This window comes from Xenopus laevis, chromosome 2S, assembly GCF_017654675.1.
Source record: "Xenopus laevis strain J_2021 chromosome 2S, Xenopus_laevis_v10.1, whole genome shotgun sequence".
NCBI classification, from domain to species: Eukaryota; Metazoa; Chordata; class Amphibia; order Anura; family Pipidae; genus Xenopus; species Xenopus laevis.
Window position 1 is genome coordinate 26,056,608 of NC_054374.1, and position 16,590 is coordinate 26,073,197.

The 16,590-nt window shown below is 39.9% G+C and overlaps 1 protein-coding gene across 1 annotated transcript in view; it reads left to right on the forward strand.

Annotated features, from left to right (window-relative positions):
• Positions 1-8,550: 8,550 nt before the first annotated feature.
• Positions 8,551-16,590, forward strand: part of LOC108709279 (limbic system-associated membrane protein) — a 1,032,477-nt gene continuing 1,024,437 nt past the window's right edge. The window contains exon 1 of the mRNA XM_041583499.1: positions 8,551-8,910. Coding sequence (XP_041439433.1) covers positions 8,844-8,910 — 67 coding nt within the window. The 5' untranslated portion in view covers positions 8,551-8,843. The remainder of the gene's footprint in view (positions 8,911-16,590) is intronic.

Genomic DNA, 16,590 nt, shown 5'->3' on the forward strand with positions numbered 1-16,590 from the left:
CAGTTTCCAACACACTTTTGCTTGTGCAGACCTCACATGTGTCTACCAACCCCCTTCCTGAACTCTCAGGGCTCTCTTAACTCCTGCAATTAGCCCTGCTGTGCACCCTCCAGGTATCCGAATAAAGGGGAAATATACCTGTCGTCCAGGACCCACCCCTGGAGTCCTATACAATATATATATATATATATATGTATATATATATGTATATATATATATATATATATATATATATATATATATATATATATATATATATATATATATATATATATATATATATATACATACACACACACAGATATATTTGTGCATCGTCAAAGTTAAACATGCTGTAAGTGAAAATGAAGGTTTATATTACTGTTTATAGAGCAGAAGGCTTTGATGGTAACTACAAGCCAAACTACCATATGGAACACAGCGAGTGATGATTCATCCTGTATCAAGGGTAACAGTATGGAAGAGAGTTTTCCAATATACATCTAAGGTAAAACTTGTCTGTACCAAAAGGCAATAAAATCGATATACATTATGCAAAAGCAAAGAGACCCGTTTGATCTAATTGCTCATACACTATAAAAAGGTACATAAAAGGCATTTAAAAAGATTTCAAGGGCAACCGCTCAGATTCTGTATTTACTTTCCCAATCCTCTAGAGATCTTGGGTCTAGGAACACCTGTGATATCTCAGGCTAACGGAGGTATTTGCATTTTCTTGCTACCCAATGTATGTCACATCAACAAATGAGCAAAAGAAATATATAAAAATGTAAATCTTTGTTGCCTTCAGCCTTGGAATTCACAATCATAGCAGGCAGGAACACCATTTTGTTGACACCATTATTAAGACAAGCTTTGCCTCCACTCTCATTTATGAGCTAGAATGGGGGACCTAATGCCCATGCCTTCGATTATTATAGACTGTAAATAGAGAGGGGCAATGGGAGAAGTGCAGTGACGTAGCAAATGAAGAATGGAAAGTGAAAGTAATTGTCTGCCCTGACTCTATGCCTGAGACATAAAAAAAAAAAAGAAATGAGGGTTTCATGTTTCATTCGAAAAGGACGATTATTATTAGGGATGCACTGAATCCACTACTTGGGATTCAGCTGAACCCCCAATCCTTGGTGAAAGATTCAGCTGAATACTGAACTGAATTCAAATCCTAATTTGCATATGTAAATTAGGGGCAGGAAAGGAAAAAGTGGAAAAAATTCTTCTTTTGTGATAAAAAGTCATGCGATTTCCCTCCCCGTCCCTAATTTGCATATGCAAATTAGGATTCAGATTTGGTTCAGCCAGGCACAAGGATTCGGCCGAATCCGAATCCATCTGAAAAAGGCCGATTCCTGGCCGAATCCTGAACCGAATCCTGGATTCGATGCATCCCTAATTATTATACAGTTTTTTTATGCCTGGGTGACAGGTCCACTTTAAAGTAACGTGTTCTAAATCTTTTTAAGAGTGGTATCAACTGGGTTGCTGGTTTTATAAACTGTTACAACTGCAATTGACATAAATAAAGATTAAGAGACATGCCATCAACTAGTGTATCAAATTGTATCAGTTGCTTAAAGGAGAAGGAAAGCTACCGACATAGTGTATTGCCAATAGATTAACCACAATAGCGCAAGCTATAACACTATATTTATTCTGTAGAATGCTTTACCATACCTGAGTAAACAGCTCTAGAAGTTCTCTCTGTTTGTTTAGGATAGCAGCTGCCATATTAGCTTGGTGAGACATCACTTCCTGTCTGAGTCTTTCCCTGCTCACTCATAGCTCTGGGCTCAGATTACAGCAGGGAGGGGAGGAGGAGCAAACTGAGCATGCTCAAGCCCTAGCCTTGGAGGTTTTAGCTGAAAACAAGAAGTCTCATACAGAAGCCCATGTATACAAAATATAAGTGGAAAAGTTCAATACAAACGCACACCCTAGGCCTCCAAATGCGAAGCCCCGGTGCACGGTGAGAGAGGTATATACAATGTATACGGCAAAGGATTCACTGGCACACAAGTAATGCTGGCTGGCTTGATAAAGGGGGACAACCCCGAAATGTTGCATGCTGCATTAAATAAATTTAAAGCAAGGGTATCACCCTGCCAGCATTACCCGTGTGCCAGTAAATCCTTTGCCGTATACAAAATATAAGGAAAGAAATGCTGTGTTCCTTTTGACAGAGGATTCAGAGCAGCATTATTTGGATGCTTTACTGGTGTATTTACATAGACTTTTCCCATAAAGCTTACTTAATTTTAGCCTTTCCTTCACCTTTAAGTTATGTGTAAAAGAAAAGTTGGTAAGTGGCATGCACAATGTTATCAGTGGCTTTGTAACAGACATACAGTAAGTCAAGATTAAGAGGCACCTATTATAGGCGATTTGTTTGGCCTAACAGAGCCCATAATCCCAGGCACAGATTTGTGGGAAGGCCACAAAGGCCATCCTGCCCCTAAAACATCACTGCTCCTCCGCTATGAGGTTGCCGGAGTTAGCAGCAACCATACAATGGGCCCAAAGGTGCAGATCCATCAATTTGGTACAAGGATTGTGAGCAGTGGGATGGAAATGGGGGGGGGGGAAATCGCAAGGGCGTGTGTACAAAGTGGTGGAGAGGCTAGGGGAAAATCCAACCCTACACACTCCAGATGTGGGAAACAATACAAATTTGGCCCAAAGATGTTCTTGGAAGTGCAATGTCAACAATGGCAGGAGCAAGTTCTTGGTGTGGGTGGCCATTATTATATGTGAGTGATGAATGGAGTTGTCAACAATGGCAGGAGCAAGTTCTTGGTGTGGGTGGCCATTATTATATGTGAGTGATGAATGGAGTCCAATCTCTCTCATTATGTGCGTGTGTGTAACCAAACATGACCACCAGCACCGTGAGGACCATCCCAGTGTGGGTAGTATTGATGTACAGGCCGGCTTCTGCACAATTCTTCAGGTCCCTGCTGGTCCGGGTTAAGCAGATTGTATCAGTAAAGTAAAGCTTAGGAGAAATACCAGTATATTGTAATAGTGACTGGCCATGCAGGCTTACTAAGCTGTTCAACAAGGAAAGGGTTTGGGAAACAAAACACTCATTTTATAAATAGATGAATAACTGTATAAAAAATATAGTGTGCAATGCAAATATGTCATTGTTAGTGGTTAACTCCTAGAAAATATGTTATGAAGGTTAACTAACCCTTTAAATGAATTGAAAACGAAGTAGAAAGTCCACATCAGAACACAGAAATATAGTTGGTTTAATATTCATCACTTATCTACAGTATCTTTCTATGCCTGTCTGAATTTTTAGGAATCCATCAATCAAGGGAATTTATCTCATTAAACACATTACATTCATTCGTGTTTTCTGAATCTACGAGTGAATAAGCCTTGAAAGGAGAGACACAGAGATTTGACAGACTGTGCGTGGATAAGATTGGAGTTAGGAGAAGACTCGGGGTGACACACGGAGCAGCACAATCTTAATTAAAACAAATCAAATATATACTCACAATTATTTGTTAATACTCTCCATTTAAAATTATGTTAGGTATCAATTAAAAAGGGGAAAGGCAAAGGCTTATAGTTCAGTTTTATTATACAAATACCATGCAGTATTGGAACCTGTTATCCAGAATGGACCTGCGGGTTTTCAGATAAAGTCCACCCTTATTGGAAACAAAACCAGCCTATTGGGTTTATATGATTCTCTAGTATACTTAAGTTAAGAAGATCTAAATTACAGAAAGATCCATTATCCGGAAAACCCCAGGTCCGGAAATTGTTTTTAAAAATTTGGTTTATGTGGATAAAATCTATCGAAGATGACAGTTCTGTAATTTAGTGCTTTCTGGGTAATAGTTTCTGGATAATGGATACCATTTTCTTCTGCAATAGATAAATGACTTTAGACACCAGTGGCAGGGCTGATTCACGCGACAATATTTAATATGCGCGCCTATTTTGTCCAAATGCATTAAAGTCAATGGGCATGCCCAATTTTTTTAGATGCAGCAGATTTTTCGGCAGCACATTTTTGCTGAAGTTTGCGAATTAATTCCCCGGCGTCAAAACGCGGCAATTCATTGTGAATTTACACCTGGCAAATTTATTCACCCATCACTACCAGGAATCATAAAGAATCATCAAGAATTATAAAGCACCCAGGAACGTTAAGAAGTGTGACCTATTTTCGGCATTGAATCCTTATATTTTGAATTTTTGTGCCATATTCCTCGTGATGACATTACACGCATGTTGAGGTGTGTGGCCCTGGGCCCCGCCATCTTGGGTGCAAACCGGAGTGCTCCGCAATGGAAAGCTCCTGATAGACTCTGTTTGAAATCAGAACAGGCAGTAACCTTTCCAACAGGCAGTAACCTTTCCAACACTTTCTTCTTGCTCCTGCCTCTATTATTTTTAACCATACTGATCCATGTCACTCCACCAAATTCACCAAAATGTAACCAAGTAATATTGGTACCCATGCCAATGCTGCTTACCCTGGTGACTACTTACTCAAAGTCAAAAGTCAAAGTAAACTTTATTGTCATCTCAGCAGTATATGAATATACAGTGAGACGAGACGACGTGGCTCCAGCTAGTACATATCACAAAAAGGCACTTAAAAATACACAATAAATATGTAAACATGAAATGTGCAATATATTGGCAGAAATTGGATATATACATGTGTAAACCTTTAGAATTGTGCAAATAAATTAACAGTTCGCAAAGTTAAGTTCACAGTTCAGGTGTGTCTGGTATGTAGTGGGAGGACACGCAGTGAGTTGAGGAGTCTGATCGCTTGCGGAAAAAAACTTTCGCGCAGCCTGGTTGTTCGGGCTTTAATGCGTCTGCCGGGTGAGAGCAGCGTGAACAGTCAGTGTGAGGGGTGTGTGGAGTCCAGTGCAATGCAGGAGGCCTTTCTTACACAGCGCTTGTGGAACTGCGCTGTGCTTCAATGATGTTGCCAGCTGCTGTCGTTTCCGGTCAGCAGAGCTGGCACTACTGTACCAGATGGAGTTCGTCAGGACGTTCTCTATGGTGCCCCTGTAGAATACTGTGAGGGTGGGAGGTGGAAGGCTGGCCTGTTTCAGTCTTCTTAGGAAGTGAAGACGCTGCTGAGCCTTTTTGGTGATGGAGGCGGTGTTGGTGGTCATCAAAGATGTGGACTCCAAGGAATTTGGTGTTCTTTACTGTCTCTACTGTGGAGCCGTTGATGTTGAGTGGTGTGTGAACAGGGCGAGTTCTCCTGAAGTCGACGATCATCTCTTTCGTTTTATCCACATTCAGTGACAGGTTGTTCTCACTGCACCAGACCGCCAGCTGCTGAAGCTCATCTCTGTAAGCCGACTGGTCATTGTGGCTGATGAGCCCCACCACAGTTGTGTCATCAGCGAACTTGATGATGTGGTTTGAGCTGTGTCTAGCTATGCAGTCATGTGTCAGCAATGTGTACAACAACGGGCTGAGAACACATCATTGAGGAGCTCCTGTGCTCAATCTGATGGTGCTGGAAACGTTGTCGCTGATACAAACAGACTGAGGCCTCTTTTACAGAAAGTCCAAGATCCAATTGCACAAAGAGGTAGTCAATCGCAGCTTGCTTAGTTTCCCACTCTTTTGAGGGATGATGGTATTGAATGCTGAGCTAAAGTCTATAAACAGCATTCTCACATAACTGTCTTTCTTTTCCATATGAGTTAGTGAGAGGTGGAGTACAGAAGATATGGCATCCTCAGTTGACCTGTTTTGCCGATATGCAAATTGTAGTGGGTCCAGTGAGTGCGGGCGGGTGCTCTTGATGTGTGCCATCACAAGTCTTTTGAAGCATTTCATGATGACCAGGGTTAGTGCAACAGGGCAGTAGTCATTCAGGCAGGTTACTGAAGAGTTCTTTGGCACTGGAATGATGGTGGTGGACTTGAAGCATGTGGGGATGTTCATCTGGCTTAGAGATGTGTTGAAAATCTCAGTGAAGACGTCAGCCAGCTGATCAGCACAGTCTCTGAGCACACGACCAGGAATGTTGTCTGGTCCGGCAGCCTTTCGTGGATTGACCTTGGTTAAGTTTCGCCTCACGTCGGCCGTGGGTAGACAGATGACTTGGTCGGTGAGAGGAGGCGTGGCTTTCCTCACAGGCTCTTTGTTTAGCGCGTCAAACCGTGTGTAGAACATGTTCAATTCCTCTGGGAGTGTGGCGTCTTCATCACTGCTGCTCCACGCAGGCTTGTACTGTGTGACAGCCTGAATGCCTTGCCATAAGTTGCGTGAGTCTTTTCAGTTGTCTAAATGATTTTGAATCTTCAGTGTGTACTCCTGCTTTGCTTGTCGGATGGTTCAAGAGAGGTTGGCCCTGGCTATTTTAAGAGCAACTCTGTCCCCTTATCGGAAAGCGACATCTCTAACTCTTAGCCGTGCACAAACCTTTGCTGCAAACTAGGGTTTTTCGTTCGCTCTCGTGGTAACAGTTTTGGAGACGGTAACATCCTCTATGCATTTGTTGATGTAGCAGGTCTCAGAGTCTGTGTACTCCTCCAAGTTGATGGAGCCATTGTGAGTAGCAGTCTCCCTGAACATGTTCCAATCTGTGCAGTCGAAACAGTCCTGAAGTGCTTCCACAGCTCCACTCAGCCAGACTGTGATGGTTTTTCTGGCTGGTTTTGTGCGTTTGAGCAGCGATGTGTATGTGGGTGATAACATCACTGTCCGGTGGTCAGAGGAACCTATGTGGGTGCGCGCAAAGGCTTTGTAGGTGCCGCACACGTTCGTGTAGACTTTGTCCAAACAGTTCTCTTCCCTTGTAGCAAAGTTCACATGTTGAAAGAATTTGGGAAGCACTGACTTCAGGTTCGCGTGGTTGAAATCGCCAGCAACAACGTTAAATCCATCCGGGTGTGTTGTTTGAAGCTCGTACAGCTCTCCTAGCGCCAGGTTAACATTTGAGCTAGGCGGCAAGTACACAGCTACCACTAGTACTGCGGTAAATTCCCTCGACAGATAGAAAGGCCGACATTTAACAATTAAAAACTCCACTTGTGGTGAGCAGTGGCAAGTCACTTCAGCAGAGTTCGTTCACCAGAGTTTGTTGATATAGATGCACAAACCTCCACCTCGGCTCTTGCCGGACAATGCAGCGTTTCTGCCGGCTCGGTAGCAGGCTAGCTCGGCTAGCTGGATAGCCGAGTCAGCGATGTTTGTGTTTAGCCATGTTTCCGTGAAAATAAAGATGCAATAGTCCTTTATTTCTCACTGGCTTGAATACTGGAGCCACAGATGATCCATCTTGTTGTCCAAGGAGCGAAAGTTCAAGAGCAGGATTGATGGTAGCGCTGGTCGGACCGGGTTACTCGCCTGAAACCCTATTGTACTTCCAGGCTATGTGAATGGTGTAAGTAAATGACACTTTGGGTGCACCAAGGGGCTCATTTCCAACACAAGTGCAAAGCATAAAGCACACCACACAAAGGGAACCCCAGAAGTAACCGCTTCTCAAGGGCTCCCTTGTATAAATATTCCCTTTATTTTGCCCCTTGCACCGTATTTGCCAGAGAAGAATCAGATGGCATTTTGGTGCAAGAACTAAGCAAGAGGGCTTATTTACTTGTGCACTGCTGCAGGTATTGAAGCATTAAGGGGTACAAACTTACACCCCTTAGTGATGATTTACAATTGATTGTTGCAGGGACAGTATTGGACTTTACAATGATGGATTTAGGCGTGGACTCTGTCCTTAAAATCCACACTATGGTAGGGTACTGGGATCCCTAACATGCACATCTAAATGAAGCACAAGGTAGGTGACGTGTGGGAGGGGGTGAGAATACTACATTCTCCCACCCCACATGAACACAGTGCTGTTAAAGCAGCTACCTCTGTATTCATGGGGCAGATGCAGGTCTTTCTGCTACTTTTCAGTTCATCTGCAAAGTGCAAGGGAGGATGCAATAGATTGTGTGCCTCTGTAAATAGCTCTTGGACAGCTGTTGTGCACTTTTTTTGCCCTTTGCCTTTGCAATTAAACTCTTATGTGTATCAGTTAAAGCTTGATACAAGCATTTCCCCCCTAAGAACTGACCATAATACAGTGCAAATCTGCACAAAGTGTGGAGAATACAGAAAGTTATGGAACTCCTGGCTCCTAAATGGGAGCTCTGGAGAAAGGAGGAAAGAGTAAAAACCCTGATCAGAAAGAGGAATATGGCACAAGCTCAATTCAAATCCACTCCTGGGATCATTTTAATTCCAGACTCACAAACTTCATTATTATTCTGTGCTGCAGATTATTCCCTTCCTTTCTTTTGCATATCAGCCGCTTCTATCCTCCAGCGCTAACACATTCAGCAGAGGATTCTATCCTGCTCCGTCTATTACAGCTCTGCATTGTGAGCTCCGGGTGATCCCATCTGCACCTTATCCTGGAAAGAATGATGAGAGAAGCTTGTTGGTATAGATGGCATGCAGCTTTCTGTCACTAGGTGGCAGCAGTGGGATCCTTTTTTTTTTCTCAGGCTTTGAGCACCTATCAGCATAGGAAAAAAAGCTTAAGCTTGTCCTACTAGCTTCACATTCAGCCTGAGCTGCAGAGAAGATACAGACACAGTGTGAATGCCTGAACCAGTCAGATTTACATTGGAGAATCCTTTCTGGTACCCAACACAACAGGGCATCTGGGGCAGCATCACAGCCCCTTTCATCTGGATATTGGGAGAGCTCTTGTGAAAGAAAGGAAAAGGAGACCCACTGCTGGACGGATCACATTTGCTGATTGAAGAGGGAAGAGGAAGAAGAGCACATTTAGTGCACTGAACCAACAGTCCCTAGAAGAGGAATTCTACACTGGGAAGATGAGACCCTGCTTGCTGCACAGTATTTGGATGCTTGGATTTGTCCTGTGCCTCCTCTCAATGCAAGGTAGTGTTCCCCTTTACTCTTACTCTGGTTTCACCTCATATAGCCTATAGGTGCTCACCCTCACTTGGCTTTTTGATCTATGGGTGTTTGTATATGTTAAGGTGTCTGTTGATGGTTCTCCTGTTCTGGCTGCAATCACCTGTTACCAGTATTTATCCATTATAGTGTGCAGCAGTGCATAAGGAATGTGGGGGGGGGGGTAGAAAATCCTATTCCATTGCTTCTTTCAGAATAAATCCAGTTGTGATACTGTTGGAGGCACAAAATTGATTTTAGCCTTGGATACTGTTTGCTTGGGGATGTTGGTTCATTATATACAGATGGTGCCCCTGGAGGTGCTCCATAAGGACTTCTCTTTGTTTATGTATTACTGGGTTCTGCGGAAGGATTTTGTTTCCTACTTTCATCCCTCTCTTTGGTGCTCTGCTTACAGAATTTCTGTTTGATCGGATTATTCCCTTTACCAGCCAGAGAGACACAGAAGCAATGAGTAACATTACTCACATGCTCCATTTCATTTTCTCTCTGTCTCTGCCAGATATGGACCTTCTTTTGAAAAGTCAGGAAATTGTTGTTTTTAATGGATCAAGATCATGGTGATGACAGTGCCCATAAAGGGGGCACCCATAAAACTATTTCTTAATAAAGGACCTGTGCTACAGGTTATGTTGACCTGCTATGTTAAATGTATACATGCAATACATGATGAGTGTCAAATTCACTGTCTTCCAGCTGTTAAAAGCCACGCCCCCCACTATATTATACATTTTGAGAATTGTGTGTTGGCTGGAGATGAGCTTTTAAATATATATAGATACTGTATATATATATCTAGCAAGTTACTACCAGTTGTTGTGAGTTATACACAGCTTATGCCATGTTGGGTATAGTAGTTCCAAACGCCTGATGGAACACAACTTTGACACTCCATACAAAAGTGGTTGTGATTCTGATTGCCAGGTGGACCTTTTCCACAGATGGCTAAAGAAGCTCTCTGAAGCCTTGATTTTTTTGCAACAAATCTAGATGAAGCTCTTACTTTTTCCAAGAGTAGGTGGGACGCGAAAAACCCTGCTGAATGGTCTTCCATATTCTGGAGTTCTTCATTACTGCTCATGAAATGATTAGTAAATACAAGCCCAAAACCCATAACCTAGCAAGGTCCATTTTTACCTGTTAGAGATAAATCCTTAAGTAGAGAAATCTGATGGCTGGCATGAAACCTGTGGCGCCACCAAAAAACACCAGACTAGTAACTGTATATCAAAATGCTCACATACAGGCTGACTGTAGTGGGGGGGGGGTCTTTGAGGGGTCTTTGAGTTTTTTCTTTAAAATGTTTTTGAAGTTTATTTTATAGATGTATTTTCTTCCTTCCATGGATTTATAGATACTCTACAGGGATAATGAGGGCTGTTTCTAGACTGGTGATTAATGATTCACAAATCCATAGAATATCACAGGGGGGTTTGGAGATTTGCAAACGTGACAAGAGATTTGAAAACGTGAGAAGAGACGGTTATTGGACTTTCCCTTTTAGATTTACTGTTTATGTGAAAATTATTGGGATTTCTTTTTCAAAGCCCACTTGGTGTTTCTGCTAGTGATTAAACAACTGCCAGTTTAACCAGCCCTTTTCCTTATTCCTTCCTCTCACTCAATTTCTTTCTTGCCTATCTCTCATCTCCTTTCCCTTTTCCCTCCCTCTTTGTCTTTATCTCTCTCTCTCCTTCTTGCAGCATTTTTTAATCACATTGTACATATCCAGTGCAATACTGTGTATAAAATTCAGCACATGGTAATCAGACAGATCTGACCAATGATACTAATTTAATACAGACATACTCCAGGATGAATCATTATCTTCACGTAGCAGAGGATGTCATAGCCTGTTTCTTTCCATTCCATGTGGGCACAAATATTTTTAGGTGGTAAATGCAATTATTAAAATAATGGTGGTAGTGAAGGGTGTTGGTTGAAAGGGGGTTTGGTTAGCCATTTGCCAATATCATTTCATTCTCCAGTTACATTATTTCCTCCAGTGTATATAGCCATTCTGCGTTTGCTAAAAAATTCAAGCTCTATAGAACAGATGTTGCATATCCTGTACCCCACCCTAACAACTCTTTATAAACTTCAAGGCTGACACACATTTTTCTGACCCGAATCTGCCACTTACATCACAGAAATAAGGAGTCCGGGTTTGAAAGGTTAAAAAAAGTCTAAGGGAACAAGGGAGGTTTCACAGACTTTTAGATTGTTGTCTGGCAAGGAGGAGTATGGAGCATATACTGGCAGCCTACATTGCATGAACCTTAGGTTTTGTGCTTTAGCGCGGTGTTGGAGATCTCCAGATCTGCTTGGTGAAATATGAATATTTTAGAGGTGTGTGGCTCCCAACATTGTAGCAATTCAGGGTTAACATCACTGCACTGTAGAATACACAGCATCAGGATGACCACACCTACCAGTAGATCTCTATCATCTACTTCCTGCTAATGCTTACAAACTCAATATACCCATCAATCTGTCTATCTATCTATCTATCTATCTATCTATCTATCTATCTATCTATCTTTCTTTCTTTTATGGCTTCAAATAAAAAAAATAATAAAAACAATGTCTCCATTTATACCTTAATGTATAAATAGGGTTAATTGACATGGGTACAGATCCGCAGCAACACTGGTAGGTATCCAGATTGGGGTAATAGACATATCAGATCAGGGTAAGCACTGAAAACAAAGATAGTTACAGTAATTCTTCATTTGTGTTTTTCCTAACCTGAAGCCCTCTAGTTGTTGCACCGACTAACAGACAAAGAAATAGCATTGTCTCTCATGTATTTTATGAAAAATTGCCTTTCCAGTGTAGGTAGTATGGTAACTCCCACAAGTGAATGCATAGGAATATTGAAATGTTCTGCATATACAATAAGCTATTCCCCTAATGCTGTACTGTCTTAGGCTTGGCTGCCCAACTGAAGGACTGCAGACTGCCCTTCAAGGGAGTTTTTATGACCCCAGTTTACCCAAAGGTTTAATAGACATATTTGTATTACGTCATCATTTTAATTTACATGTGAAAGGGAAAACAATATGGTATCTCCTGCCTATATCTATAAATATAACTATACAGTGCACACAATATGACATGTAAGTAACCTTTTTTAAAACTATGGCCCTGTAGTAATCTTAGCACACCACTGCCTACATTGTTGTTAAACTTAAAGGTAAATTCCTAAATACAATATAAACAGGATATGGTGTTACTTTAAAACAAAATCTTGCAGTACTAGCCATGTACTTTCATTCTTTTGTCCAATAAAAGGTGCACAATTCCCATTCAGCTGCTCAGACACACCAAGACCCTTTAGGTTTAAGATCACTTGAAGAATTGAAAGTCCACTTCTATCCACAAAGCAAGTCATTTTATTTCAATAAAGGATAAGCTGGTTTATTCTGAAATAGCGCATGATCCTCCTTCAGAATCTGAGCGTTGATATATTGACTTCTCTGGGGTTTTCTCACTGCAATCTGTATTGGCGTGGCTGTTGACTCCACACGGACTATATTCCAAGGCACATTTTTCAATAAGCGAAATGACAAATGTTTTACGAGTTACTCTTTTGTTTGTTTGAGGCCAGAGACAGAAATGGATGTGCTTTCAGAGATGTCTCCCTGACACTGCAAGACCTCAATGCGTCTTTCAAAGGCAACATTTGAAAACATTGACTTATATACTGCCCCAGAGTCAAAGTGCCTTGTGAATATTCTATAAGAGATAATTGGAAGGTGTCTAATGATGCTGTGTTTTGTTGGCTTCTTATAATACACCAAACAGCCTTGTCAAAAAGAGCTGTTATACAATTTATTGTTATTCAAACCCTGGGCCGATATGCATGTTTTTCTTTTAATACTTGGCCATACATATGCCTACCAATATTTGTGACGTTTGTTTGTGCCATCTGTCAGATTGCAACTAGAACAGTAATCATGTATTCCTATGAATCAACAAAAAAATCTAAAATAAAGCTATAAACCCTAGAAGAATCTGTCCTTTCCCATAGTGATTAATGATTCCTGTCTCCTCACTGTGGTCATCTAAAGGATGGAGAATAAATGTAATAAATATAGGTTGACCCAAAATAAGTTGGTTTGAGCCAAAATAAAAAAAAATTCAAACCAACACTGGCAAATTATAAAGGTAACGTTTATTCTAGAGTTTTCAGATCATTTTATAATTTATCTTGATTTTACTATTTTTTTTGAATCTCTGAAAAACTTGAATTGACTTGAATATTTGCAAAAACTTAAACTGGAAAATCCTGATCAAGTGAAAAAAAAAAAACAATGATTCTGCAAATCTTGCTTTACAGTTAAGATTATCTGAATACTCAAGAATTCAAATGAATTCAAATTAACCTGATTGTGTTTTTTTTCTAGATCGCCGACATATTTACAATAAAATGTAACTGTAAACTTTATCACACAAAATGAACTTTACTTTGCAATCTTTCATTCATTTTTCAGCAAAATCTTGATTTTTTTTTTCCAAACATTGAATCTAAAAAAGCTTAAATTGAAAATACACCTCCTACTGACTGACACATAAGATCACTAGCTTATAGCTGCCAAATATTTCATCTGAATTTTCAGATTGTTCACAAATTTGAGTTTGGAAAACTTTAACTTAAAAAAAATGTAAATGCATTGATTTGTTTTCATTCTTGATTACCATTATATTTTGAAAAAAAATCAAATTGATAACATGAAAAAACTTGATAAATACAAATTCAAATTGTTTTATCTTGATCAACTCAAATTTTAAATAAATGTATTTTCTAATATTAAAAACAGCCTAAAGTGCTATGTTTGTGAATTTTTGTACAAAATATTTATGCAGTTCCAAATCATGTTTTATGACTTGAAGACATAGTATAGTCAAGACAGGATCAGTCATAATATTGACTAGCATACAGAGGAATAGCTACAAAGTGTTTATCTTATCTTTTATCTTGATGATTTTGGCAAAGTTACCGAAACAAATTAAGGAAACATCTAGTTGTATAATTAAATATCCACTATAGTTTGGGTGCATTTTAATAGCTATGGAATATGCCTTTTTAAGGTTTTTAGGAAGTTGAGAGATACCAGTTACTTGGTACTATTAGTTGCTATCTCCTGAGTAAGAAAATTGTTAGCTCTTATGACCGCGAGGTTTAGGCACGATCTCCCTAGCACTCAGCTAGAAGAGAAATTAGACAGAATATATACTGTAGCAGACATCAGGCAGTAGGCCATAAATTAAACCTTACACAATGAGGTGAAATTGCTGTCAAATTGTTCTATTGTATATGATGGAAAGAAGAACATTTTCAAGTGTTAGACTGATACTGAGCTGTCAGGGTAATGGTGTGTGTTGCATTCAGTTAAAAATTATACTCCGTTCAGTGACTAGATTTTGTTGGGAAAAAAAGAGAAAACACATAATGGCTGTTTTTATAATGCATTCAGAACCATTTAGCATCTGTGGATACTGATGATGAAATTACTGATGTCAGCAATGGCTAATGCATTCATTTAAGTAGAGTAAGTGTTGTCTAGGGTCTCTTTAAAGTTGGTGTAGCATCAAGCACCAAAATCAATACTACAATGAACACGACATGTGAGATGAGTATGTTCACTTAGAGCCGGAACAGGAATTGGGGCAGACAGTACTGGTGATAGTGTACTTTGAAGGACAGTACTTCTGCCTTGACCTGTTGTCTTAGAATGTTACTTTAAAGTGATGGGTGAAGAAAACATGTGACCTGCTTCAGAACATTGATCTCTCCAGTTAGGAAACGGTTGATGTAAATAATTGGCTGCAGGGAGATTTAAAATGATGTAATTAATAATACTCTAAACAGTCTTAATCAAGAAGAACCCAATATAATGTGTCATCTTTGAAGGCAAGAGTCAATAGATGGTAGGGTATACAGAGGTAAACATGATGCTAAGGGGCAGGTCAACATTCAAATTTGAATTAGTAAAAAACATTAGAAAAAAATTAGATTGATTTTTTTTCTAGATTAGGTTTTTTGGAAAAATATGGCATGGTTATGTGGAACTTAATGGGGTGTATTCTCAACATTGAAACAATGTTAAAGGGACTGATTTATATAGTTCTTTTCTCCCATGGGACTCAAAGTGTTTTTTCAGCAAGCAAGGCAGCTGTTATAGTCGCACTAAGTAGCCAGAATACCAGGAGATTAAGTGACTTGTCCAGAGTCACAAGGAGTTGCCAAAGGGAATTGAAGCAAGGACTCTAGCATGAGATCCCACATCAAAGATTGAGCACTTAACATCTAGGCCAGTTCCATCTCCTCTAAAAGTCAAGTTTTTGAAATAAATATTAATTTTTGCAGACTTTTTTTAAAATTAAGAGGAGAATGCATTTATAGTGTTTTTTTTATATAACTTCAAGCTATCGAGTTTTGGTGTTTTAAGTCTTTTGATAGATAAGGTAGCAATCAAGATTTTTGGGGGTTTTCAAATATTTGAATTAACTGTTGATTACCTGTTTCTAACACAACAGTCCATGTTGAATTATAGAGCTATCGAGAGTTGTCCTTGAATTACTGTCTCTTTTGATACTTGGTTGACTTTTAAAAAAAGGGTAATTATCCAATATTGGGATCACTTACCATCCTTGGAATGCATACACGACCTTACACTTGTGGTTCATTTTTATCAGTATTAAAAGAAAATCAAAAGTAAAACTGTTTTCTTATACAGTAGGTAAGTTATAGGCAATCTTTCAGGTTTATGTTACACAGGTGGAAGGCATTTGTTCCATTGTGATTTCTGGGGTGGGGTTAAGTGGATGGTGTTTGGTTCTTGTTTTCAGTCTTCTGAAACAATATACATTATACTGACAGTACTAGTAGGTGAAGGCCACTTAAGAAATCTTTCCATGACTTTTTCCAGTGCACAATACATTGGAGTCCATTGGCGTTTTTTCCGCAGCAAAACCTTGAAAACATTTGTGTGCATGATGTTGATGGGCTTATAGAAAAGATAGACAGAGTGAAGATTCTGTCAGGCACCACACCCGGCATAGGTATAGATATTAAAAACTGTGATAACTACAAGTTGCTTTTTCAAAGGGTGATCTGATTACCTATTGCCATTAGCAGTTAGTAAGTTCAGAGTTCCTTGTATTGGAGCTACAAATTTTCATTGATCTGTTAATATATATGTTACAAAAAACTAAACAAAACCAACCAGGGAAATCGTGAAACACTTTCCCTGGTGCAAGAAGAAGCAAGGAGGTCACATTAAAAAACTCCATGCCTTACGCGTTTCGGGCTCTTGGTCATGGGCTTAGAGGATCAGGCTCAGATGGCAGGAAGTAGAGCCAGTTTGTTAATTCATATTGAATAAAGTGCCAATTCTTCCCTGGTATACCCTCCTTGCTTCTTTTTGTACTAGCAACAGCAGGGATGCCTGTGGAGTAAGAGTAGTGGCATAGCGTTTGGAGAGCACGGCCATTATTGGAAGGGGTTAGTCTGCAGCGGCATTTTTCCTTTATTATGCTTTCCCTGGTGCCTCAATGCAACATAGTGTACATTATACAGTATGGAATGTGGCACTTTATGATCAAATCAAGATACTCCTATAGTTGCCATCATGTAGT